General features: G+C 42.7%; 1 protein-coding gene across 6 annotated transcripts in view; it reads left to right on the top strand.

Annotated features, from left to right (window-relative positions):
• Nucleotides 1–25,878, top strand: part of LOC146060654 (uncharacterized) — a 483,494-nt gene that overhangs the window by 237,810 nt on the left and 219,806 nt on the right. For all 6 annotated transcript variants that reach the window (XM_083174095.1, XM_083174093.1, XM_083174092.1 and 3 more), the window contains 7 exons: nucleotides 654–702; nucleotides 2,382–2,446; nucleotides 5,747–5,906; nucleotides 14,042–14,169; nucleotides 21,742–21,912; nucleotides 23,466–23,594; nucleotides 25,031–25,191. In XM_083174095.1, the coding sequence (XP_083030221.1) occupies nucleotides 654–702; nucleotides 2,382–2,446; nucleotides 5,747–5,906; nucleotides 14,042–14,169; nucleotides 21,742–21,912; nucleotides 23,466–23,594; nucleotides 25,031–25,191 (863 nt within the window). The remainder of the gene's footprint in view (nucleotides 1–653; nucleotides 703–2,381; nucleotides 2,447–5,746; nucleotides 5,907–14,041; nucleotides 14,170–21,741; nucleotides 21,913–23,465; nucleotides 23,595–25,030; nucleotides 25,192–25,878) is intronic.

Genomic DNA, 25,878 nt, shown 5'->3' with positions numbered 1-25,878 from the left:
GCAGGGCAACCGGGGCATTTTTTTAATTAGAGAAGCCAATCCCCGGGATTGGCTTCCCTAATACACACACACCAGAATGACTGGCAATAGGGCCTATGTTTCGGGTGACTTCCCTTGATATGTAGTTCTTTTCTTCATTGCTTTGCACATTGCTGCATATGGTATCGTCTGATTGGACATGCAGCAAACCCAATCAGACGATGTTGCATGCAATCAACGGGAGCACTCAATCCTGGATATACAATAGGCTATATGCACGATTTGTCATTCTGATATGGCAGATCCTGCCGCTGCCGACATCGAACAGTTGTGTGATGTGTATTGTGTACTGTATCTGCCCTTAGTAGTAAGTATTTTAGTAACTGAACAACGTCTAATGAGAGTGAGCCGATTATTCTCATTTTTTTCTCGCAAGTACTCAAATTGCAGATTTTATATATTTTATAGAATGTTAATTTTATATCCTGGGGCTATTTTCAAAATCAATTGCTCATGCATAAATTAGACTTGGCTGCAAAGGACAGGCATTGCATGCTAAATGGCAATATAAGTGCTATATATAATATCAGCATTTATGCTATTATATTAGCTTACTGACAACACTATAATGTTATGTATAAAGCTGTCTCAGTAAATGTAATATATTGATTTAGGTCAATGATCGTGAAATGGAGTTGATGCAGGACCTGTTCTGTGGTGCAGGTAAGTCATTAGTAACATAATCATTTTAGTTACATACTAGTGAAAATTTAAATAAAGAATATAGATACAGTAATTTACACCTCATTTCCATCATTACAATTTTTGGTACTTATGTAGTATCTGGGCGCCCGATTTTTTGATTGTATGCCTTAAGTTAAGGCATACAATCAGATGCGATGCGATATCGCATCGCATCGCATACGACCATATCGCATGCGATGCGATGCGATGACCCGATTTTTCCATAGGATTCAATGTTAAAATGGACTGAGTCCATTTTAACATAGAATTCAATGGGAAAAAAGGGTCCTTTTTATACCCCTACTATCCAAGTGGGCATGGAGTTGGATATAAACCTGTGGCGAGCGTAGCGAGCCACCGAGCCCGAAGCGTGGCGAGCGTAGCGAGCCCCGCGAGGGGACACAGAATACCGTCCGCTCGCCACGCTTCGGGCTCGGTGGCTCGCTACGCTCGCCACAGGTTTATATCCAACTCCATGCCCACTTGGATAGTAGGGGTATGAAAAGGACCCCTTTTTCCCATTGAATTCTATGTTAAAATGGACTCAGACCATTTTAACATTGAATCCTATGGAAAAATCGGGTCCATCGCAACGCATCGCATCCGATTTGGTCGCATGCGATGCGATGTGCCCGATCCGACCCGATTTCTAAATCGGGTGCCCAGATACTACATAAGTACCCAATTTTTTATTAAGAAATTACATACCTAGGTTGACAACTATGAAACCCAATAACTGATGCATGACCTTATCAGACAATCAACATTTTAAGGCACAAGCAAAATGATAATGCTAATGAACCAGATGATTGGGATTGCTGGTTGTTTTAGTTCTACAATACATAGATAGTCATTTGTTATTTACTACTACTACTACTACTACTACTACTACTACTACTAAAAACATATAGCTTTAATGTTTACAGACATGGGAGCACATGTATTAAGCCTTAAAAGAGATAAACGCGATGGTGATAAAGAATGATAAACGTCCAGCCAATCAGTGCTTAATTGTCATATTCTAGACCCTTGATGGCTAACCTTGACACTCCAGCTGTTGTTGAACTCCACATCCCAGCATGCTCTGCTTCAGTTTTGCTATTTGGCCATGCTAAATCTGATGCAGAGCATGCTGGGATGTGTAGTTCCACAACAGCTGGAGGGTCAAGGTTAGCCATCAAGGTTGTAGACTGTGTTTTTTTTTTTTTTAAAAAAGGACAATTATGAGCTGATTGGATTGGAGTTTATCACTCTTTATCACCCTAGTGTTTATCTCTTTTTAAGGCTTAGTACATCTGCCCCCATCTGTATAAAGTGACAGTGAAAGTGTGTACAGTATATTGGTAGCAATTTAAAACCTCCTTCACTACGATGAGCATTTTATCTGTTGCTGCCTCTGTTTCATAATTAAGGGCAGAGCGATAAAGTGAAGAGCGATAACGTACCGGCAAATCACCTCTTAACTGTCAACACAACCTGTAGCCTGGCAGTTGGGTGCTGATTGGTTGGTACTTTTTCTTTCTCCACTTTATTTCTCTCCAAGCTTTCAGAAATTTCTCCCTAAGTATTCTAAGGTAGTACAATGACTACAATCTATGAAAGTAAATACTGTAGGCATGAATTTAAGTATATACTGCTATATTTTACTATTTTACTAGATTTTTTTACCTGTGAAAATAATGAACGTATACGGATCTCAGAGTCACTTCATCTTTTTTGGGAGGTAAGTTTAAGCTGCTTTTTATTTTGGGTCTTTTTTTTAAATGAGTACCATTATCAAATACGAAGAACTTCAACTTTCTAAAATGCATATGAAGAGATATTTTCATATCTTAATCTGATTCTCTCTCTCTCTCTCTCTCTCTCTCTCTCTCTCTCTCTCTCTCTGTCTGTCTGTCTGTCTGTCTGTCTGTCTGTCTGTCTGTCTGTCTGTCTATCTATCTATCTATTTATCTATCTATCTATCTATCTATCTATCTATCTATCTATCTATCTATCTATCTATCTATCTATCTATCTATCTATCTATCTATCTATCTATCTATCTATCTATCTATCTCTCTCTATATATATATAGATATCTATATATCTATATATAGATATCTATACATAGATATATAGATATATTTGAAGAGAATAGAGAAATATTGGGTGAGATTTAATAAGATGAGAGATTCAGAAAGTGAGAGATTTGGGAAGAAATCTCCAGTTTTTTTTAAAGCGGCAATCATTTACACTGCAAAACCAGTTTTATTTTGCTGTGTAAATGATTGCCGCTTTAAAAAAAACCTGGAGATTTCTTCCCAAATCTCTCACTTTCTGAATCTCTCATCCTATTAAATCTCACCCCTTGTCTCTACCTCCTGGCAGCTACTCTCTGGTCCATTGCACTGTTTGAGAGTTCAGATCCACACATACAGTAAATGTGGTATAAGAAGCTGGTACACTAGACATGTGCAGCAGCTCTGTTCTGTCCATTACACTGCATGATATGGTGGAAACTATATTGATCATATTATATACCGGTGCTATTGTTGTCATAATTTTATGCACTTGCCAAGAGGGGGGGTTCCGGGCAAACAGAACCCCCCCCCCTGCGTTTGCCTATGTATCTAAAGCGCTTGGACACACATACAATAATATATAAAATATTTATATATGCAAAAATAAAAAGTGCATTATGCTGTATTTTAAATAAATACATGACATGTGTATGATATCTCAAAAACGTACCAAATTATAGCCCTCCAAAGATATTTATATCTATTAATCCTGGGTGGCATAAATGGGCATCATCAGGCAGCAGCAGGACACACACAGAGGAGGGGCTGATACAGACATGGTGGGGGTGGGGGGATACATAGTACCGGGGCAGGTAGTACGAAGAGTGGGAGGGAAGCAATTAAATGGCATTGGGGGGGGGGGGGGGGGGGTTTGTTACAGGGTTGTTTAGTTGTAGGAGGGTAGAGAGTGTTGGGAGGGCAGTTACAGGCAGGGAGCAGGGGTGTAAGTTGTAGGGGATGTTACACTGTGCAAGGGAAGCAGTTATAGGGTCCAGGCTTGTTAGATACAGGGTGCAGAGGTGAAAGGTGCACATTGTAGGGGTGAGCAGTTATAGGGTGCAAGGAATCAGTAGACAAAAGGAGAGTAAGGAACAAATGGACACATGCATAATTACACAAATACAGCAATATATGACAACCCTCTCCACCTTCTCCCTCTCTCTTACCTCACAGGGTAGGAACACTCATGGTAGCTTCTGCACCCCCATTCTGCTGGTCTGATTGGCTGCCGAGTAGCCTTGCTTCTATTCCTTCATGCCTTTCAGTCAGTTGGAAGCCTCCCAGTGGGAGGAGCCATAGACATCCAGATTCAGGCAGCATCGTAGCAGCTGCTGGCTCTGTTATGTTAGTGCAGCTTCAGCTGTCTGGGGTACAGGGGGAGCTGCAGGTCCTGGAGTCAGCCAAGGCCTCATAGCAGCTGCACCCCCTGTGCCCTTGGCAGTTACTCCAGTGGGTATGCGGTCATTATGTGGTCGACATACGGACACACAACCTGGCACTTCAGTTTCAAGAAATATATGATTGTATATAAGCAACATTTCATGGCTACATATGCCCCGTCATCAGGCAAGATATATATATCCCTGGGACTTTTAACTCATGATGAAAAAGGCATTTAATATGGTCCATGTGGGTATGTCCAGAAATGCCATAGACCACATTAAAGGATTTGTTCTTCGTGAGTTAAGATTCCTGGAGGGACACTGGTCCTTCACATTGCATCCATGGTGGCAACACTGTTCCTGCTCAGTGAGCACCCGTCACATGACATTAGCACCCGCCCCATTTTGGCCATCTCCATCCAGGATAAAAGTGAGGTGAGCGACCATCGAATGGTTTTTCTTTCACACGGGGCTGCATTTACCTGCTTACTAGGCAGTGAATAAATATACAGCTTACTAGGCAGTGAATAAATATACATTGCCCAGTGACAGAACTCCCAGAGGCAAATTGAGTCATGTGCCGCCAGGCTTTAAGGGGCATGTTCCCTTTTCCAAGCCGGTAGTCTGTTGGGGGAGTCCACAGCCCATGTGTATGTGACTAAGTGCCCCGGTCCCCGCTGTTTGCACGTTGCTATGGGTCCCCATTAGACATGAAGGGGCGGGGACCCGCTCATTCAATATGCACCGCCTGGGTCCCCACTCATTAGATATGCAGGGGCGGGGACCCGCTCATTCAATATGAACTGCCGGGGTCCCCGCCCGTTCATATATAATGAGTGGAGACCCAGGCAGCACATATTGAATGAGTGGTCCCCGCCCCTTCATATCTAATGAGCAGGGACCCGGGCAGTGCATATTAAATGAGAGGGTCCCGGCTCATGCATATATAATGAGTGGAGACACAGGCAGTGCATATTGAATTAGCAGGCAGCAGTGAGAGAGGAGCTGGGAGCCGGGTGAGAAATGCTGCAGCCTGTTTTGGTTTATATACAGTATATAAATATGTTTGTGTATGTGTATATATACATATGTGTATTTTTTAGCTTTAAATCAGGCATGGGGAGGGGGCACCAACATATATCTTGCATCCGGGCAACTGGGATGAACTTACGCCACTGACGCTGCCTAACCAACAGGTCAGAATCAGGCCCCTAGTTCTGCTGGCTTATAATTCATTGCACTTGGTTTCCTAGTTTTTGTACGTCTCTACTGGTTTCTAAGCCACACTTTAAACATCAAAGTGTTTGTTAAATTGTTTGTCATATTTCAGCCCATTATATTTAAATATACAATGAAATAATAATAATAATAATAATAATAATAATAATATATCAGTTATACTTTGTGATTGCATGGGTTTGGGTGCTTCTAAAACAACATATAATAGTTTAATCTTTATTTTGTGTTTGAACAGATGGTGGCACTATGGTTACATGTAAAATACACATCTAAGACCCAGCCAGACCAATCTTATTACTTAAGATTCCTATATGATCTTTTTTTCTGCTTCCTTTTTAGCTTGAAACATTAGCTAATGTCAGTCCTTCAGTTCTGTGTTGTGTGGGTATCCTGACTATGACAGGTGATGACATGGATTGGAAATTGCCTCACATAACATGGATGAGAAATCATGCAGAACATCAGCCACTGTTGCACCAACTCACCGAGACGTTCCTAGGTAATTGAATTGATTCCCTCTGTCCCACAGATTTACATCATTGCATCATTGCCTAAGGTGTCTCTTTTAACAAATTGTCCAATTATATCTCTATTTCAAGAATAAATTCAACAACAAAAACACATCACTATAGGCTTGTGCTTCTTCAAATATTGCTAAGCAATTTTCCTTCAATTACATTTTTCAATTAGTGATCCTAGTAGTTTTTCTAAAATATATCACATTACTTTTTAATTATATAGTTACGAGACTGTTCATAAAAAGATAGAAAATTGTAGTATCTACCAGAATCAAGGGCCTATAGGTAGTTCAGACTAATGCCCCGTAAACACTTGCCGATTAGCCCTGCCGCCGATATCGGCAGTGTCGATAACCGTTTGGGGGGGTGGGGGGCAGGCATCGTCAAGTGCATACACATACATGATCGGGCTTTGAAAGTGTTCTGATCATGATTGGTCTATTTCATGATTCTTGTTGTTTTGTTGAGGCTAGATTAAAAGTCCCTTTAAATACGTAAATGTTAGTATATTTGTCAAACTCAATGTATTAAAAGATGAATAAGGATGTAATTCCCTGTTCTACTGTAAATACAGTATGTTGGAACTGGCACTTGAGAAATTGTGCGACTCTGATTATTAAGCTTTTTAAATGTTTTTTATAGTAATATAGTAATTTATGCAGCCGTTTGAGGACGTTTTTGATACCTTTACAGATTGTGCAAATCATTAAGTATAATTTTAATGAGGCTTTTCCTGTTTACTTACATTCAAGATGCTGCAAGGCAAATTTAGGTGACATATGTGTATCGTCTGCTGGGAGAGTAAAGCCCACCCCCCAGTGTTTATTTTTTTTTAACTTGGGTTTATTCCAAATATTACAAATTACTTGGAACCTTTATTTTTAAAAGTTTGGTGAGCTTTGTGTACAGTGGGCCTCATTCACGTTTGTACACAAATGCATACAGAGCTGTGTTTCTCCAAGTTATGGAACTGTTAATAATCGCGAGTGACACTGCTGTTCAGGAAAGAGTAGAAAAACCCACTAGAAAATGGCATATTCCTCTGCAACTTGCATACACATACGCAGGACTATGAAAGTAATGAGGAACTTGGCTACTAGCATTGACTTATGGCTATGCAGACTGACTGAAGCAGTAGCGGCACTGGAGCCATGTTCTCTATGTACATGATCACAGTTTAAGACAGATGCATGCCTGGAAAATGGCCACGAAGACTGTGTTTTTGCCGCCAATCCCACTCCCCCAAACAGTCCCTTCCTGTCAATCGCACTGCAGATAAAAAGTCTCAACCATCACAAAGGTTCCTTTGCACATGTGTAGTGCAATTACGCCACATGCAGTCTGCTGATAATCAGTCTGTTGCACAAACATCAGCATTGCATCTAAAGCCCATGCTGCAAATTCTAAAATCATTTAAGATTTTAAAATATGGCACCATAGAGTAAATTCTGTTTGTGATGTCATGGGCCTATTGTTACATACATGTACAGGGTAAAATATACCTTTAGATTTAGGAAGCATTATATTGCATTTGCATTCCAAAATTAGATCTCATTTGCAGGACAAGATCGTTAAATAATGTTGAAGCTGTGGAGATCACATTCTCGTAATATTGGTGTGCACATTCCTGTATTATGGGTGTGCACATTCTTATATTATTCGTGTGCACGCTCCTGTATTATTGGTTTGAATGTCCCTGTATTGTTGGTGTGCATGTTCTTGGATTATTGGTGTGAACATTCTTGGATTATTGGTAAACACATTATTAGATTATTGGTGTGCACACATCTCTATTATTGGTCTACATGATCTTGAATTATTGGTTTGAACATTCCTGGATTATTGGTGAGCACATGTTTGGATTATTGGTGTGAACATTCCCTGATTATTAGTGAGCACATTCTTGGATTATTGGTGAGCACGTTCTTGGATTATTGGTGTGCACGTTCTTGGATTATTGGTCTGCACATTCCTGGATTTGTGGGGATTTTTCTCATAAAATGATGAGAATGTTACACATTGTTGGATATGTAATGTAGGCTCTGACCCATGGAGATCACATTCCTGGATTATTACAGTAGTTTGCACATTCCTGGATTTGTTTTTGAAGGATTTTCTAGCGTTTAAAAGGCGTTTTACCTACCCAGAAGAGCAAATGTTGCACATTTTCAATGTAGTTTTTCTTAGACTCTTTATTCTCCATACTCTGTTAGGCAATCACTGCTTATGTTTTTGTCTGATGAAGGTCACAGAAATAAAGTTTGCTGCTACTGATACCAATGATAACCTGTTTGCTAGGCTACAAATTTATGCAGCCTAGCGAACAGGTCTGAATCCGATCCTCTACACAGCAGCTACTAGTCAGAGGCTATGGAGAGAGTAGAGCTGTCTAAAAAAAGAGCTTTGCACTATCAATATTATGGTATTACCAGCAATGGGAACTTTCCATAAGAGTCACACTAAGGCCGGTTTTACACACTCCGGCTCCTGCCGGACGGTGAAATCCCGTACGTCCAGGGAGCCGTGCCGCACACATTAGTTGTGAATGGACACTATTGTGTGTCCATTCACATGGGATGGCCACGGCCCGGCCGCACGGTTGCAGCCGGATCCCGCCACTGGAAGGGACGGCTGCCGGGCTGTGGCCATCCCCTCCATGATAATCTACTGTGTGCTGCACGGCTTCCTGTCCGTACGGGTTTTTGCCGCCCGGCAGGAGCCGGAGCGTGTGAAATAGCCTTTAATGTTCACTTTTGACCAACATGGAATCTTGGGAATCACCACATTTGGTAGGGAAGAGGCAAAATGTGTTTAGAAATAGCCTACCCTCATGATCTGGGTTGTGGGCCTCTTTCACAGGTATAAATGTCACTAATCACTTCAGTAATCCAACATAGAACATTATGTCACTCGCACTTTGACCTTTAAATCTGTCTCTCTCTTATATTTTTTCTATTAAATAAGTAGGTACTGTAAGTCCCTTAAAATAAGCTCCTTAGACACACAGCTACAAACATTGTAGACAAGTTGAGTCAGTAGAGTTTCATTACATATATCTGTCTACTTTTACAGTTGATAAAGAGTTCAATACAGAAAAAGCATGTATTTGCTCAAAGGTTCCCCTTGCTGTGTAACTAAACATGATTTCCATTTATTGAGTGAAATTGGTATGATTGCCAGCTCAAACCTCTCACCGGCTGCATTGCACTGGTGATCTGGAACTATGATAAAGGAGTTATATGCTGCAATGACAGGAATTGATTTCCAATTTTCTGTAGAATTACACTATCATTGCTCATGACTCAGGCAATTTAGCTTACATTACAGTGCTCGTTGTGGGCTGTACATCATATTGACAGCCTGAACTTCACAACACAAGGATTCTGATAAGACATAGTATATTTCTAGTAAATATGATATTCAGTTTTGAATTTTGAAACAGCTTAAAGTTTATGTGGGTATTCTGGTGCAACTGAAGAGGACTCAGCGTTTTCTAAACACACTCAGCTGTATGTTTGCAATAAGAATGGTGAGGGCCATTTGTTAGAATCACTTCATAGAGAAATTTGGCACTAAAACCTTAGGAACCAAGCACACTTTTGTGAATCGATTGCTACTGTATTTGCTATGCACTCGCAAATCAGTTTGCAAGTCCTGAACCATCGAAGATTTTTTTTCCATCTGTGCAAATGTAAGTAGGTTTGAAGCTTCCACTAATCTGTGACTGAGACAGGCTTGAAGTGGTCATTGCTGATGTCACAGACCCTCCTCAAACACCTAGACACGCCTGTGTTTTTTCTGACCCACCGAGAAAAAGGCAGGTTTCCACCCCCCAAACGCTGGCTTCCTGTCACTGAAGCTCCGGCCACATTGCATTTACGATCCATACTCATTTTCAGTCACTAATTTCCCTAGCAAACAAAAATGAGAAAAACTGCGCTGTTTGTCTGGCACCATGTAAGAATACACCTTCACACAATTTAATTTTTGAAATGATGGTTTTTGTATAGCATCAACATTTATTATAATATTTAAAAGTTTTTATTCAGGTGGCCACCTTAGAATACAACAATATTAATATACACACTAAAAAAGATGATTAATGCACACAATATATCTTTAAAATATTAATCCACTTCAAATGGAATACAAGGACACCTTGGATAATAGCTTGTCACTAAGACAGTTGGAAAAAAGTCTTTGCATTTATATTTTGCAATATGCATAACGGCTGTAGATAGGAATACTTGGAATAAAGCACAGTCTTGTTGGTTACAATACTCCAATTAAGAGTTTCTCACCTGCGCCTCCGTGCGCTGCGGCTCCGGGTGATGGATGATGTTGAGTGTCCCTCCAGTACCGGTGCGGGGAGGGGAGCAGACCGGCGTGGATGGTGAACGGGTCTTCGCTCTTACCCTCTCAGGAGCTCTCACTGATGGCTGTTGGTACCAGCGGCGCTTCTCTCACAAGGGCTGCGGTGATCAGTGAGAGTGCACGGGAGCTGCGGACCTGTGATGGAGGGGTCCGGGTTTTGTTCCTGGTCTCCCGGCTGGCACCGCTGGGTAAGAGGGGCTGGAGGCGTCTCTCCCACCGACGCTGCCGTCACCCATACACTTTGGAGTTCTCAAGGCCGCTGGAGATGCTGGCGCTGGAGGAGATTGTTGGTATCGCAGGTGTGTCGACTTTTTCAAGATGTAGACTGCTTTGCAAATAATTATTCCAAGGTGTCTCTGGCTGGGGATTCCCCTAACGCATTTCGCCCCTAGCAATGGGGGCTTTTTCTGTACATTTTGTGTACCAATCAACTGGGTTCGACAATTAGGTACTGACTTTATAGGGCAGATTCATTAAAGTGTGGAAGCCCGATGATACACATTCATTACAGATGGCACACTATGGGGGTGATTCACGTTGGCTCGTAAAGAGCCATATTCGGTCTGGGGACAGATGTTGCTTGTCTGCGCATACAAAAATACGCATGTGCGGACCCGCGATGCAAATGCCTTTGGCGAATATCACACTCGCTGAGGCGTTCGCACACAGCGCTGTGGACAGGGGGTGGGCAAGGGTCTGGAGCATGGAAATGCCCAGCTTTTCCTAGGTGTTCCAACAAAAATGCACCTAGAATAATGATGATGATGCCATGTGAACACAGGCATGCCGAACCTTGCTCAGGACGACGGCTTATGTCACAGGACGTCAGCCACCCGCCCTTTCTTCATCCAGGTGCTCATAAATAAAAGTTAGCCTAGACGGACTTTTATTTGCGAACGGGTGGAACAATCATTCAATCATTCCATGGTTGTCGACCATCAAATGATTTTTTCCCCCTGTACATTTGCATGCGAATGGATGTTTCAGCATACACTTCCATTCAGGTGCAAATGCGACCTTCTTTTTAGGGAAGGGGGTGTGAGTATAACCGCTCGGTAAGCAGCGAATGTACGCTGCTTACCAAGCCAACATGAATCACCCCTATGTTTGCTGCCTGATATAAAGTGCGGGTACTTCACCTCATAGAGGTGAGGAATAGTTATCAACAGGAAGGTAGTCAGACGACACTCACTATCTTTAAAGTAATTAGTCCATAATAGGCATCTAATTCAATGTTTCAGTTTATTACAACCATCACCATTCTTGACAAAGATTGTACTAAACTGAAACGTTGGCTACCTTGCTATTATCTACATATGCCATGGGATGGCACCTGGCAATTCAACATTTACTACTGCAGAATTGAGTGCAGAGTCTAATTTATATATATATTTAAACAGTATATATATATATATATATATATATATATATATATATATACTAAGTGGCAAAGAGAGCATCTCTCCACACGAGAGTAATATGGAGGATCCAGACCAGGTTTTTTGGAATAGTAGCAGCCAGGCTCGGACTGGCCCGGCAGGGGACCGGTTAATTCCCCAGTAGGCCCCAATGATTTTTAACCCCACCCACTTGTTTAGGTGGGCGGGATCTGGCGGAAACCTTTATCCTCAGTTCCCAGCCGGGTGTGTGGAGCACGCTGAGCCACTGCAGTGGGTGGGGGAGGCAGCATAAAGGCCGGAGCAAGAGACCTGGGAGGAGCCCAGAGCAGCGGGAGCAGGATGACAGGATGGCTGACGCCATGACGCCGCTGCGTCATGATGTCACATGCTGGACCCGCCCACATAGTGATGTAATACATCAGGCACGCCCTCGGTGGGCCCCTGCCCTCCCAGTCCGACGCTGGTGGTAGCAGCAACAGGCTTGTGTAATCAGCAGCACCTGTGCTCTCTCTATTTAAATGTTTCTAGGAAAATGCTCTTGATAATGGATTAGCTGCCCAAGTGATAGGCCAAGGTGTGGGCTACCGTAGGGACCACTGGAGTTTCCTGAAGTGCTTGTATTATGATGTGACCTTTATGCTGCAAACACTGTCTGTAAGCATTATTACTGTGCTGATTACGTGGTATGCTGTTTACCTGCTATGAAAAATAAGGACCAAGACTTTATCTGATTCAGTGTATGGGCTCAATTCATCACATATACAGTATATATAATATGCCTGTTAAACTATAAAAATGGACATACTTATCTCACAGTTTGTCTACAGGGGGTTTCATTCTTAAATGTTGCATATCACAAAGTGTGTATAGAGTAGTCTTTCCTATTTGAAGACCAATGTGCTCAAGTTGCTGCAATAGAAACATATGCTAAAATCAATGTACTTTGCAGTAATTCACAATTGCAAACTATTAAAATGAAGGCTTTTTATTGCTAAGTCAAATTAGCCATATTTAACAATCATTGACTATATAGGAAGCAGTGGCCGTTTTTACCTATGGGCTGCAGGGCTGCAGCCCCCCAGGTAGAATCCGCCACTGTAATAAAGCCAGATGCAGCCTGTGAGACTGCACTAGCTTCACTGTGACTGGCAGTTACTTCATATTCCTATTGGAAGTCCGACCTGCCAGTCACAAAGGCAGTCCCATTGGGAGGTGTTCCCTCCCTCTGGGATGCCTTTCTGTGGGCCAATATAGGTACTGCGCATGTGCAGTACCTATATTGGTACTGCGCACGCGGTGGTCCCAGTGCCTGTCATTTGTATTGTACAGGTGCCGGGTCCATGATTCCTTCTGTGGGCTGTTGCCTAAGCATCCCATAGAAGCTGGCCACAGTCCCGGCGCCTGTCATCAAAGAACAGGCACGCCGGGGACTCGGGAAAGAGGCAGTGGTGGCGGCTGCAGCGGCGGCGACAGGGGGGTGCCTGAATTGTGGTACCCCACGGTGGTTTCGACCAGAGACAGCCCCCCTCCCAGGACTGGATTTGTGCCTAGGCCCGTGAGGCACGGGCCTCAGGGCAGCACCAATTAAGGGCGGCAGGCAGGCTGACATTCAGTTAAATAGCAGCATGGCACAGCAGGAGGGCAGCGGCGAGTGACGCCGCCGCAGACATGAATTATCATATGTCGGCGGCAGCGCCGCTCATCACTGCCCACCCACTCTGCCATGCACATTACATCACCGCTTAGTGGCTGGGTCCGACGGTCCCCCTGCGCTTCCAGAAATGGCTCAGGCTCACTGCTGCCGGCTCCTGCCCATTGGCTACTCTACACACACACACAGTCTATTGGCTGCTGTGTATCCAACAGCTGAGCTGAGTGGCAGGCAGATCCCCCCTGCGCTCAGTTGTTAGTCACAGTGTGTGAGCCGGAGAGAGACTGACAGAGACACTGTGCTAATCACTGTACTAATAAGTGCCTCCCTCCCTCCGGGTCCTCCGTACCGTGAGCAGTCCAGAGTGCTTAAAAAAATATTAAGGTGGGCTACAGTAAAATTTTAATGGAATATATAAATAACAATGTATATACATATGATTACATTAAAATGGGGGGGGGCACAAAAATGTTGTGCCTAGGGGTGGCCTGACCCCTAAATTCGCCCTGCCCCCTCCCCCAAGAAGGTATGAGCTGCCACAGATAGAAAGTAAATACTTTAACTGTCTTTTAAATGGAGCTTCATCATTAGATTAGTTACTGTAACTGATATATTTGTGGCAGAATGAATGATTTTACAACTTATTGTGATCTATGTACCAGGATTACGTGAAATGTTTCCTTATTTTCAGAGCCTAGCTTGCAGTTTCTCAGAGACCACAAAATACTTCCCCAAGCAGGAGATGAAAGCGAGAGGACACAAAGAGATCTCTTTCTGCGGGAGGCAAATGTGGTGCAAACATTCTGTAGAATCTCTGAGGTATTTTATAAACTTTATTATCGCTGTTTTGTGTGATATTATACACATTGCTCTACAGTACTCTTCTTCATTATACACTAGAGTGCTGATGTGCAAATTTACAACAGACAGTTTCTGAGGATGCTAGAGGAGGCGGAGGCCTCCTCTAGCATCCTTAAAAAGGTGTTAGGGTGCGGCCATTTTGTGAGGGACAATTTTCATAAGGAGTCTGAGCCAGGAGGAGTGCCGGGACGCAGGCCAGTAAATCTGCGGGTCCCGACTCCCGGCCACAGCAGATGTGGTGGATCCAACTACTCTTCTGGGGCTGTGGGGTGATCCCCAAATTTATGAGCCTGCCGCAGATTCCAGGAGGGTTATGTCATGTACTGTGCTGCCCCCATATATAGAACCTGTATTATATTCTGCATTATTCCCTTCCCTTTTTTTTTTTTGCTGTTCCTTTACACAAACAATCCATCTGTTTTGTTTTGTTCCGTCTCTTCCATACTATGTTTCATATTGTTCCCTCTTGTATATACTACTTTCATAATAGTGATTTGGGTTCAACTGGAGAGATCAATGATAAGATTTATACATTTTTTTTGCATAAACCATTTAGAAACATTTATGAATGTGAAAAGTGTTTTAACAAAAACATTTTTTACTGTATGTCTAAACGAACTTTGCACAAAAGTGTTACCCAGGCAATATCATTGTGATACTGTAACTTTCTCTTCCTTATTAATATTCTGTCTTCGTTCTTGTCTGAGCAGATGGTTCATTTAGCTGCCAATTAATGCACTGCCTCTAAATGTGAGAGAAATTATTCAGCGGGTGACATAAGATTTTCTACTACATCTTCCGCGGCCAAATGTAACAACTCATATTCGTGCTATCTCAATATTGCCAACATTTTTCATAATAAAAGCACTAATTCTTTTGGAAAAGTGTAATAATCAATATTATTCATGGATTTAACAAAGTACAGTAGAAGTGCGGTGTATGAGATCATAATAAATAGATGTCAAGAATGTACATGGGATACTTGATATGTGGAATTTGCTTGATAAGCGTTATTTGCTATTATTTGCTATTTAAGGTCGGACTGTTCTGGTATTGTAGGATCCTTATATACTTGGTAGGAGTTATATTATACTGTATATGTGTATATATATATATATATATATATATATATATATAACACTCCGATAAGCAGCGGCACTCAGAGACTTGTAGACAGTGAAAAAAGCGTGGATTTATTGTCTACATGTTTCGGGGTACTTCCCCGTCTTCAGGACAAAAGCAAAGTGTACACACAGTGAAATATATACCCCACACAAAACTTACCCCTCCCGCTGTCTTCCCGCGCTTCCCAGAGACGCCTCCCTCCGTCACCGTCCGTTCACCCTCTGTGTGGCAGCCGGAAGTCGTCGCGTCGCATTCAGTGGTTGCCAAGGCGCCCAGAGGACTCTCACTCCCCCGGAACGCCCAGCCCCATCCTGCAGCTTCGCGTCTCCTTCCTGCCTTCACTGGATACTTCCGGGGACGCCAGGGTGCGTTGTCAAGGAGACGCAGGAGACCCTGTAAAATACGTAATAACAGAAACAGACAATGAGAAAAACAATATCCAAACAATATATATATATTATAAAACTTTAAAAACATTTAGTGCGGGCTATTATTGCCGTGGTACAATGTGCAAAATCTGACCGTGTTTCACAGGGTGTACTAGTGACATACACGCTGAATGTAAACAAAGAGCTCCCATAAAAAACAACATGTTGCCGTTGCACTCCTGTCTAATGTAAGGGGAGCAGATGAATTTCTAGTGCACTGTTAATGTGTATTTATTCAACTTAAAGTGCAAGTGCAACACAAATGACATGTTTTAAAATACTTTGAAGTGCACATTTAAAAAAGAGAGTACCGGGGATCATCAAATGGAACGCAAATTATAACCAACATTTAATATGACAAATTGTGGGACTACACCCACCTATGTCATAAACCTCAGACAGATGTTGCAAGCGGCCTAATGGACAATTAAGCTAGGGGGGGCCATGACCAATGAACTGTATTGTAGTTACTATTACAAAACTTGTTACCTCACATTAACATCTTATATAAAGTTAATGAGGCCCAGGGAGTCATTAAGACCTTTGGGTTTAAGTGTTTGCAATCTAAAGATCCACCTGGCCTCAAGTTGTAACAAAGCTTTCCCACGGTTCCCACCCCTCAGGCTTTCAGGTACATGGTCGATAATTTTATATTTTAATGTAGCCATGCCATGTTTGAAGGTGGCAAAGTGCCTGGCTACAGGCTGGTCACTCGATCCAGTATTCAAGGCCTGGCGGATGGCTTGCCGATGCTGCGCCATGCGGACCTTAAACTGACATTCAGTTTTCCCTATGTAATAAAGTCCACATGGACACAGCACGACATATACCACATAACTCGAGGTACAGGTCAAAGGCCAATTGATTTTATACCTTTTACCCGAGTGTGGGTGTAAGATGGTATCCCCAGTGGCCATATAGCTACAAGTGCGGCATCCTAGGCATTTGAAACACCCATTGCGTCTGCTCAAAAAGTTTGCTGCCACTGGCAAATGTTTCTTTTTGAATTGGGTTATGTCAGTCTTGACCACCAGATCTCTAATATTACGCCCTCTGGTGTAGCATGGCATAAACCGAGTTTGTCTAAAACATTGGAGTTCAGGGTCTGTGGCTACTATGGGCCAGAGTTCCTTGGCCCTTTTAGCGGTTTTATTGCTGTCAACCGTAAACTGGTTGACCCAAGGAAAGATTTGTGGAGTCTTATTGGTTTTTGATTGGGTTACCAGCTCAGATCTATTTTTCTGACGGGCCTTGTGCAGAGCCTGCTGTAGTTCCTTGGCTGGGTAACCTCTGTCCCTGAATTTAAAGAACATTTCAGACAGCTGTTGTTCTAGAATGGTCTTATTACTGGTGGTCCTACATACGCGGATGAACTGGGAGTAGGGAAGACCGCGGACTGCAGCCCGGGGATGATGACTCTCATACCGCAACAAAGTGTTGCGGTCTGTGGGTTTGGTGTAAAGAGACGTCTCAATTTTACCATCCTCTACCTTTAACAAAATGTCCAAAAAGCAAATTTCTTTTTTACTTTTGTTGAGTGTTAATTTTATAGGGCTGTTGGAGACATTTTGTGTCTCAACCAAGTGCTCAAGTGCCATTTCATCCCCTGTCCATAATACTATCAGATCGTCAATGTAACGAAAATAAATGAAAATGGACTGTGTCACTCTGGGGGATGAGAAAAAAATATTACACTCTGTTTCCCACATAAAAGTATTGGCGAACGATGGGGCCACAGGGGACCCCATCGCACACCCCGTCGTCTGACGGAAGAACTGACCGTCAAATAAAAAATAGTTGTGGGAGAGGGTGAATCTCAACAGTTCAATAAACACATCAATATCAGGGCCGGTGTAACTGGGATTGCCCGTGACAAGCCTCCTCACTGCCATGAGTCCTGCCTCATGCGGTATGCATGTGTAGAGACTTGTCACGTCCAAAGTCGCCAGTACCAAGTCATCCGGCACCTGATTAATCTCCATAAGTTTCTGCAATAACATCCCCGAATCCCGTAAGTATGTAAAAGTGCCCTGTACGCAGGGTTGTAAAAACACATCAAGGTAAATCGCCAGGGCCTCGCACAGAGACCCCCTGGCGGAGATGATTGGCCGACCAGGGGGTCTCTGTGCGAGGCCCTGGCGATTTACCTTGATGTGTTTTTACAACCCTGCGTACAGGGCACTTTTACATACTTACGGGATTCGGGGATGTTATTGCAGAAACTTATGGAGATTAATCAGGTGCCGGATGACTTGGTACTGGCGACTTTGGACGTGACAAGTCTCTACACATGCATACCGCATGAGGCAGGACTCATGGCAGTGAGGAGGCTTGTCACGGGCAATCCCAGTTACACCGGCCCTGATATTGATGTGTTTATTGAACTGTTGAGATTCACCCTCTCCCACAACTATTTTTTATTTGACGGTCAGTTCTTCCGTCAGACGACGGGGTGTGCGATGGGGTCCCCTGTGGCCCCATCGTTCGCCAATACTTTTATGTGGGAAACAGAGTGTAATATTTTTTTCTCATCCCCCAGAGTGACACAGTCCATTTTCATTTATTTTCGTTACATTGACGATCTGATAGTATTATGGACAGGGGATGAAATGGCACTTGAGCACTTGGTTGAGACACAAAATGTCTCCAACAGCCCTATAAAATTAACACTCAACAAAAGTAAAAAAGAAATTTGCTTTTTGGACATTTTGTTAAAGGTAGAGGATGGTAAAATTGAGACGTCTCTTTACACCAAACCCACAGACCGCAACACTTTGTTGCGGTATGAGAGTCATCATCCCCGGGCTGCAGTCCGCGGTCTTCCCTACTCCCAGTTCATCCGCGTATGTAGGACCACCAGTAATAAGACCATTCTAGAACAACAGCTGTCTGAAATGTTCTTTAAATTCAGGGACAGAGGTTACCCAGCCAAGGAACTACAGCAGGCTCTGCACAAGGCCCGTCAGAAAAATAGATCTGAGCTGGTAACCCAATCAAAAACCAATAAGACTCCACAAATCTTTCCTTGGGTCAACCAGTTTACGGTTGACAGCAATAAAACCGCTAAAAGGGCCAAGGAACTCTGGCCCATAGTAGCCACAGACCCTGAACTCCAATGTTTTAGACAAACTCGGTTTATGCCATGCTACACCAGAGGGCGTAATATTAGAGATCTGGTGGTCAAGACTGACATAACCCAATTCAAAAAGAAACATTTGCCAGTGGCAGCAAACTTTTTGAGCAGACGCAATGGGTGTTTCAAATGCCTAGGATGCCGCACTTGTAGCTATATGGCCACTGGGGATACCATCTTACACCCACACTCGGGTAAAAGGTATAAAATCAATTGGCCTTTGACCTGTACCTCGAGTTATGTGGTATATGTCGTGCTGTGTCCATGTGGACTTTATTACATAGGGAAAACTGAATGTCAGTTTAAGGTCCGCATGGCGCAGCATCGGCAAGCCATCCGCCAGGCCTTGAATACTGGATCGAGTGACCAGCCTGTAGCCAGGCACTTTGCCACCTTCAAACATGGCATGGCTACATTAAAATATAAAATTATCGACCATGTACCTGAAAGCCTGAGGGGTGGGAACCGTGGGAAAGCTTTGTTACAACTTGAGGCCAGGTGGATCTTTAGATTGCAAACACTTAAACCCAAAGGTCTTAATGACTCCCTGGGCCTCATTAACTTTATATAAGATGTTAATGTGAGGTAACAAGTTTTGTAATAGTAACTACAATACAGTTCATTGGTCATGGCCCCCCCTAGCTTAATTGTCCATTAGGCCGCTTGCAACATCTGTCTGAGGTTTATGACATAGGTGGGTGTAGTCCCACAATTTGTCATATTAAATGTTGGTTATAATTTGCGTTCCATTTGATGATCCCCGGTACTCTCTTTTTTAAATGTGCACTTCAAAGTATTTTAAAACATGTCATTTGTGTTGCACTTGCACTTTAAGTTGAATAAATACACATTAACAGTGCACTAGAAATTCATCTGCTCCCCTTACATTAGACAGGAGTGCAACGGCAACATGTTGTTTTTTATGGGAGCTCTTTGTTTACATTCAGCGTGTATGTCACTAGTACACCCTGTGAAACACGGTCAGATTTTGCACATTGTACCACGGCAATAATAGCCCGCACTAAATGTTTTTAAAGTTTTATAATATATATATATTGTTTGGATATTGTTTTTCTCATTGTCTGTTTCTGTTATTACGTATTTTACAGGGTCTCCTGCGTCTCCTTGACAACGCACCCTGGCGTCCCCGGAAGTATCCAGTGAAGGCAGGAAGGAGACGCGAAGCTGCAGGATGGGGCTGGGCGTTCCGGGGGAGTGAGAGTCCTCTGGGCGCCTTGGCAACCACTGAATGCGACGCGACGACTTCCGGCTGCCACACAGAGGGTGAACGGACGGTGACGGAGGGAGGCGTCTCTGGGAAGCGCGGGAAGACAGCGGGAGGGGTAAGTTTTGTGTGGGGTATATATTTCACTGTGTGTACACTTTGCTTTTGTCCTGAAGACGGGGAAGTACCCCGAAACATGTAGACAATAAATCCACGCTTTTTTCACTGTCTACAAGTCTCTGAGTGCCGCTGCTTATCGGAGTGTTATGCATTGGGCTGTTTGTCTATACTGAAGGCACCAGAGCAAGTTAACCCTTGGAGGGTCCGAGTGCCGGGTTCACAGAGGTACTATATATATATATATATATATATATATATATACACATATACAGTATAATATAACGGTGACATATACCCCGAAACGTTGGTATGCTTTTTTGCTGAAATATATTTTTCTAAAAATTTCCCAGAGTGCCGCTGCTTGTTTCTTCGTTTTACCTCTATTCATCTGATCCGGAGGGCACCTGGGTCCTTTACCTGCTGGGGGAGTGCCAGGCCGACACACAAACCTCTATAAATATATATATATACTTTTTTTTTTATTATCATTGTTAAATTGATTAGCATAATTGCCAAGGCACAGTTAAAAGGGTACTAAAGATCAAAATGTTATTTTGTTTTATTCCACATATAAATAGTACTTGTGAATGTGACAGGTAGTAGTCTGCATATAGTATATTAATATTCCTGTCTATGAAATTGCTATCAGTAATATAGGGGCAGATGTATTAATCTGCCCCTAACGTTTTTAAAATAATGGGTCCCGCTTCTCCTGCTTAACGTGGAGAATCGGGTGACCAAATGTATTACCCCCCAGCCCCGATAAGGAGAGCCATTATGCCACACATTAATGGCTCTCCTTATCAGTGCCCACACAGCGCTGCACATGCGCATTTTAAAAAAGAAACCTTCTCTCCCCTGGCCGGCTCATTGGGCATGCATGAGATCTTGCATGCGCAGCCCGGAACCAACAGCAGGTCTAGTGTTGTCCCCGCAGTGGGGATAGGACAATGGTAGCCCTGAGCTGGCGAAGCGGGCAGCTGTTAATACATTGCACCAGTTGCTAACTACTGGGGAGGATTGCAGGGGACAGCCCTGCTGATCGTTGCTTGGCGGGCTATCCTTAGCGCACGTTAGGTGTGCTAGTAATACATTAGAAAAAACGTAATCCCACCCAGTTAACTAGCGTTAAGTGCAGAAATGCACTTAACACTACTGTAGTTCATACATCTGCCCCATAGTAACATAATAATGTGCTTGTTCACTGTACATAGAAAATATATATACAAATATAGTCAAAGAGGGGTTTATTTGCTAAGATGGGATTTCTATTGAAGATGGGATATTTCCCATAGCAACCAATCGGGAATCTACTTATTTAGCACCTTCTAGAAGATAATAGATAGATCTGATTGGTTTCCCATAGCATCATCCCATCTGTAATAGAACTCCCATCTTAGTAAATAAATAAACCCCAGTTTTTAATTAAATGTAAGTGATTTATATAGATGTGAGTAAATTGTAGTAAAATCTATTTATCTGTATGTGTTATTCCACAGGCTTTGACACAGAATGTCCCGGAGATGCTGACTGAAGATATAAGGAAGTATTTCCTATTTTCCTGCATATGGTCCTTCGGAAGTTGGTTGGACCCTCATGAAAGAACTGTATTCAGCAGCTGGTGGAGGCAGACCTTCAGAAGCCATACCACATTTCCAGCAGAAGGAGATGTAATTTGAAAACTAACTATTTTTGCCTCTCAGCTGTATGTAATGTTGCTAATATCCATCATGATGCGGCTGCTCATGTTAATTTCTTGTGCCAAATTCGCAACCATGATGTGTTATTGCCACGCTGCTCTATTGCAGCTCATTGCATTTGTATGAGCTGCGGGAGCGAATTACACACATGCGGGTGGCAACGGGATCGGGCTGATCGCCACAGAAGTCTTGCGTGGCGACTGGCATGGCAGCTATGACCATGGCTGTAATATATATATATATATAAAAGGGGGAAAGGTAAGTATACTTACCCAGCTCCGGTCAGGATTTTGCTCAGTGAAATGCCTCTGTCAGTCTTCTGACAGCCGACATCCTGTCCGTCGGTCTCACATACCGATCCTTTACTACAAACAAAGATGCAAAGGAATTACACAGAAATCACGCCAGGCATCTTGCACCACATTGTGCCAAATTACAGGTACAGTATATGAGGGCAAATCTGTATTTATCTGGCCGAGAGGGCAGTGGCGTATTTATAATGGGTGCAGTGTGTGCTGTGCACACGGGTCCCTGAGTCCTGGGGGGGCCCTCAATATTCACGGTACACTTATTTAGTTAATACTTACCACTCCAGAGTCCCACAACAATGGCAGCCTCGCCATGTTTCTGGAGATGTGCGCATCCTCAGACTCTATAGTGCAACGTTGCTGCCGGCAGAGAGGACCAACTGTAATAATGGTGGTTAAAGAACATTTACTACAAGTTTATCTTTAAGTTGAGCTGCACAAACATGTGGGGGGTAATTCAGACCTGCTAACAGGGCTGCGCATATTCGGTGCCTAGCGAGCAGGTTAACGTCACCCCGCCGAACGCACGCCCGGTCCGCTGCCCAAATCCCCGCACTACGATGGAAGTGGATGTGTACGCACAGGGGAGAAATCATTCTATGGTTACTCACCATCAAATGATTTTCCTCTCTTCTCAGATAAAAGTAAGCCTGCCATTCTTGTGTGAATTAGGGGCGGGCACTGATGTCATGTGATATCATCCACCCACCCCAAGCAGGCAGGTGCACAACTGTGTTTGCAGGTGTTCGCCCAGCGTTACCAGACCCCAGCGTCCGACCCCTGCCTGTCACTCGTTTTGTTATATTAAAGTGGCTCGCCATTGGATCTGCTACTAGCGCTAGGGCTTTTGAGCCTGACTAGACGTTGGACCTGAAAGGGTTAAACTATTTTATTGTTAACAAATGTTTGCCAATTAGCTGTAGTCACAGAAAGGATACAGTATATATAATATTGTTAGTAATAATATAGTGCTTGAGAAGATATAAAATATATTCTTATTACTGTAGGTATCAGTCACTTTCCCCAGCAGACAGCCATCATCCTGTAGAGGAGACAATGTCATTTGGCACTGGTTATCTTATAGCAAGGAGCGATCATGTTGGAGTGATGTGTCTGCAAATAAATGTCAGGACCTGTCATCGCTGTTCTGGAGCATAAATCTTTAATCCCAATCGAATGTTTGTTGCTGACAATCAGTATTCATTTTTGCTGCAGGTCTGGGACTATTACATTGACACTGATACTCAACATTTTGTCAGGTGGCATGACAAGTTTTCCTCCCACTCTGGTAGTCACGGGCAAAGTGGCACCTCCGAGGCATTCATTCCTACGGTACACTGTGAGGTAAAATTTTATCTCTTTTGCACATATTTCTTTTGCTGCCATTTCAGTCAGAAAAAAATGACATTCACAAGGAACTATACAAAAAGAATTTTAAGCGTTTAACTGTTTAAAAAATGTACAAAGTTCTAATACAGTATATTTAAAGTTTTCTCATTATTTTTGGAATTTCTCACGACATGTGAAAAACTGTTGGACATGGACAGCAGTCTGAGCAATGACAGGATGTGGTTTTTACATGATATAATGCAAATTTGCAGCATAACAAAATTAAATTATACTATTGCTAATCTACTACTGCAACAACAACAATGTACATATATAGTATTTTGAGTTAAAAGCTTCCTTCCTTTCCCTCTTCCCATCTGTTGCCCCTCTTGCACCTACTGTATATATCTTCCCTGTGTGGGAATAGAAAGGATAAAGGAGGAGCATGGGGGAAAGAGGGAAGGAACCTATAAAAATGGAGGAGAGAAGGGCTGGTCCCAGAGAAGGGGACAGCCCACAGTAACTAGACACACACTGTAGGGGCTGGAGCTGGGTGCAGGGCCCTCTTGAGCGTTAGCTTTTAAAAACTTGTCTAGTGTGTACAGTGCTTTAGACTTGTTCCCCCTTGCATTTAGAGAGATCTGTCAGGGTCGTTCATCAGGGGTAATTAGTACAGTAAGATGAAACTACACATCCCAGCACGCCTTGCCATACTTTTAGCATTCACTAATAGCAAAACTGTGGCAAGGCAGGATGGGACTTGTAGTTTCACAACAGCAGGAGGGCCATAGTTTGGACATGCATGGGCTAGGGTCATTGAACTTCCCGTCGCTTTAAGGCTCACAATTGTCCCGTTCTCTCCAAGGTTTTGAAGTACTTGGCTCTCCCTGGAAGGGGAGAGCCTCAGTACGAGAGGAGGGAGCCCATAAGGGTCATGCCTATAAGGCCCATAAAAACATGAACAAACACATGTGAAACACAAATGTGAGGTAAAGTGCAAAAAAGGTGCAAACACGTGTAATGAATAAATAAATAAGCCCCAGTCAGAAGGTTTATGGAAAGATTACAAATGTACCCAGTAATTAGTAGTCCTTCCTGGCAGATTGTGCCTGCTAATAAAACAAATTCCTCCTGCAGCACAACATTCATGTATTTCATGGAGTGTGAGAAAAATACAAAGTAGAAAATACTGTGATCTTGCCGATGGTAGGTGAGGTAATGAGATATAGCCATGGTTTTGTGAAAAATGACAAATGTGAAAGAAAATAACCAGGTCTAGGCAGATCAGGAAATCTATGCTGGATTGGTGCATTTTGGGATGTGTCTGGAATCTGGATGTAGACTGAATGTGCTTTGGATAGTCAGTGTACACATTTAAAAGCAGTTTCCTTAAAATGCTGTGTTTTTCTTAAGTATTATGACAATTACAAAACATAAATTGTTTTCCCTAGAAATTACTGTATATTTCCAGCCTGTTGACGACATCTGGTTACCCTGTTCTACTGGCTGGAGAGGCTGGATGTGGTAAATCAATTCTCAGCCAGGAGCTACTTAATTGTCTGTGTTTGGGTGATGTTTCAGAGATGTCTGAGCTGCGGATTCCTATCAATAGGTAAATATGGGACACTGTTCCTCTCATACTCACACATTTTAATATATGTTTTATATATATATATATATATATATATATATATATATATATGCAAACAGTTGTGTAGTGGCACCCTAAAATGAATGTCCTTTAAACACCTCTACTGGTGTCACCGATATTATATAACACAAAGTCCATATCTGAATTTTTCTTTCTTTATTAAAAGTGTTTTTCAATAAAAGGTATTCAATTAAGATGTCTGTTGTACAGTAATAAAATTGTGCTGTAGCAACCAACGCGTTTCGTCCCCTAGGGAGACTGAAAGTAGTTTGTAAACAGTAATGCCCAGCCAAGGCAGTCCCACTATTGGGACAGTACACAATAAATTAATTATTGACAGTTATTTCAACCTACATATTAAAAAATGATGATCATTATTACCTGATTGGTTATCCATACACCAGACTATCATCCTACAAAATCTGAGACTTTATGCTAGTATACCTAGAAGAAATGTGACAAAGGGGGCGCAGATGTGTAATATCCTTAAAAACCATACAATTTTTAATGTACATATTCATTAAAATAACTGGCATACCACAGAGAGGTTTCATTAGACCAGTAAGCAGGATATCTAACTTGGTACATAAGATCCACAGGAGCCACGTCTTTATTCACCAATAACTCATCCTAATCGTGGGATGAGGG

Source organism: Crinia signifera, chromosome 2 (genome assembly GCF_055691185.1).
Source record: "Crinia signifera chromosome 2, ASM5569118v1, whole genome shotgun sequence".
Classification (NCBI taxonomy): Eukaryota; Metazoa; Chordata; class Amphibia; order Anura; family Myobatrachidae; genus Crinia; species Crinia signifera.
This window is presented reverse-complemented; position numbering and strand designations above follow the sequence as displayed.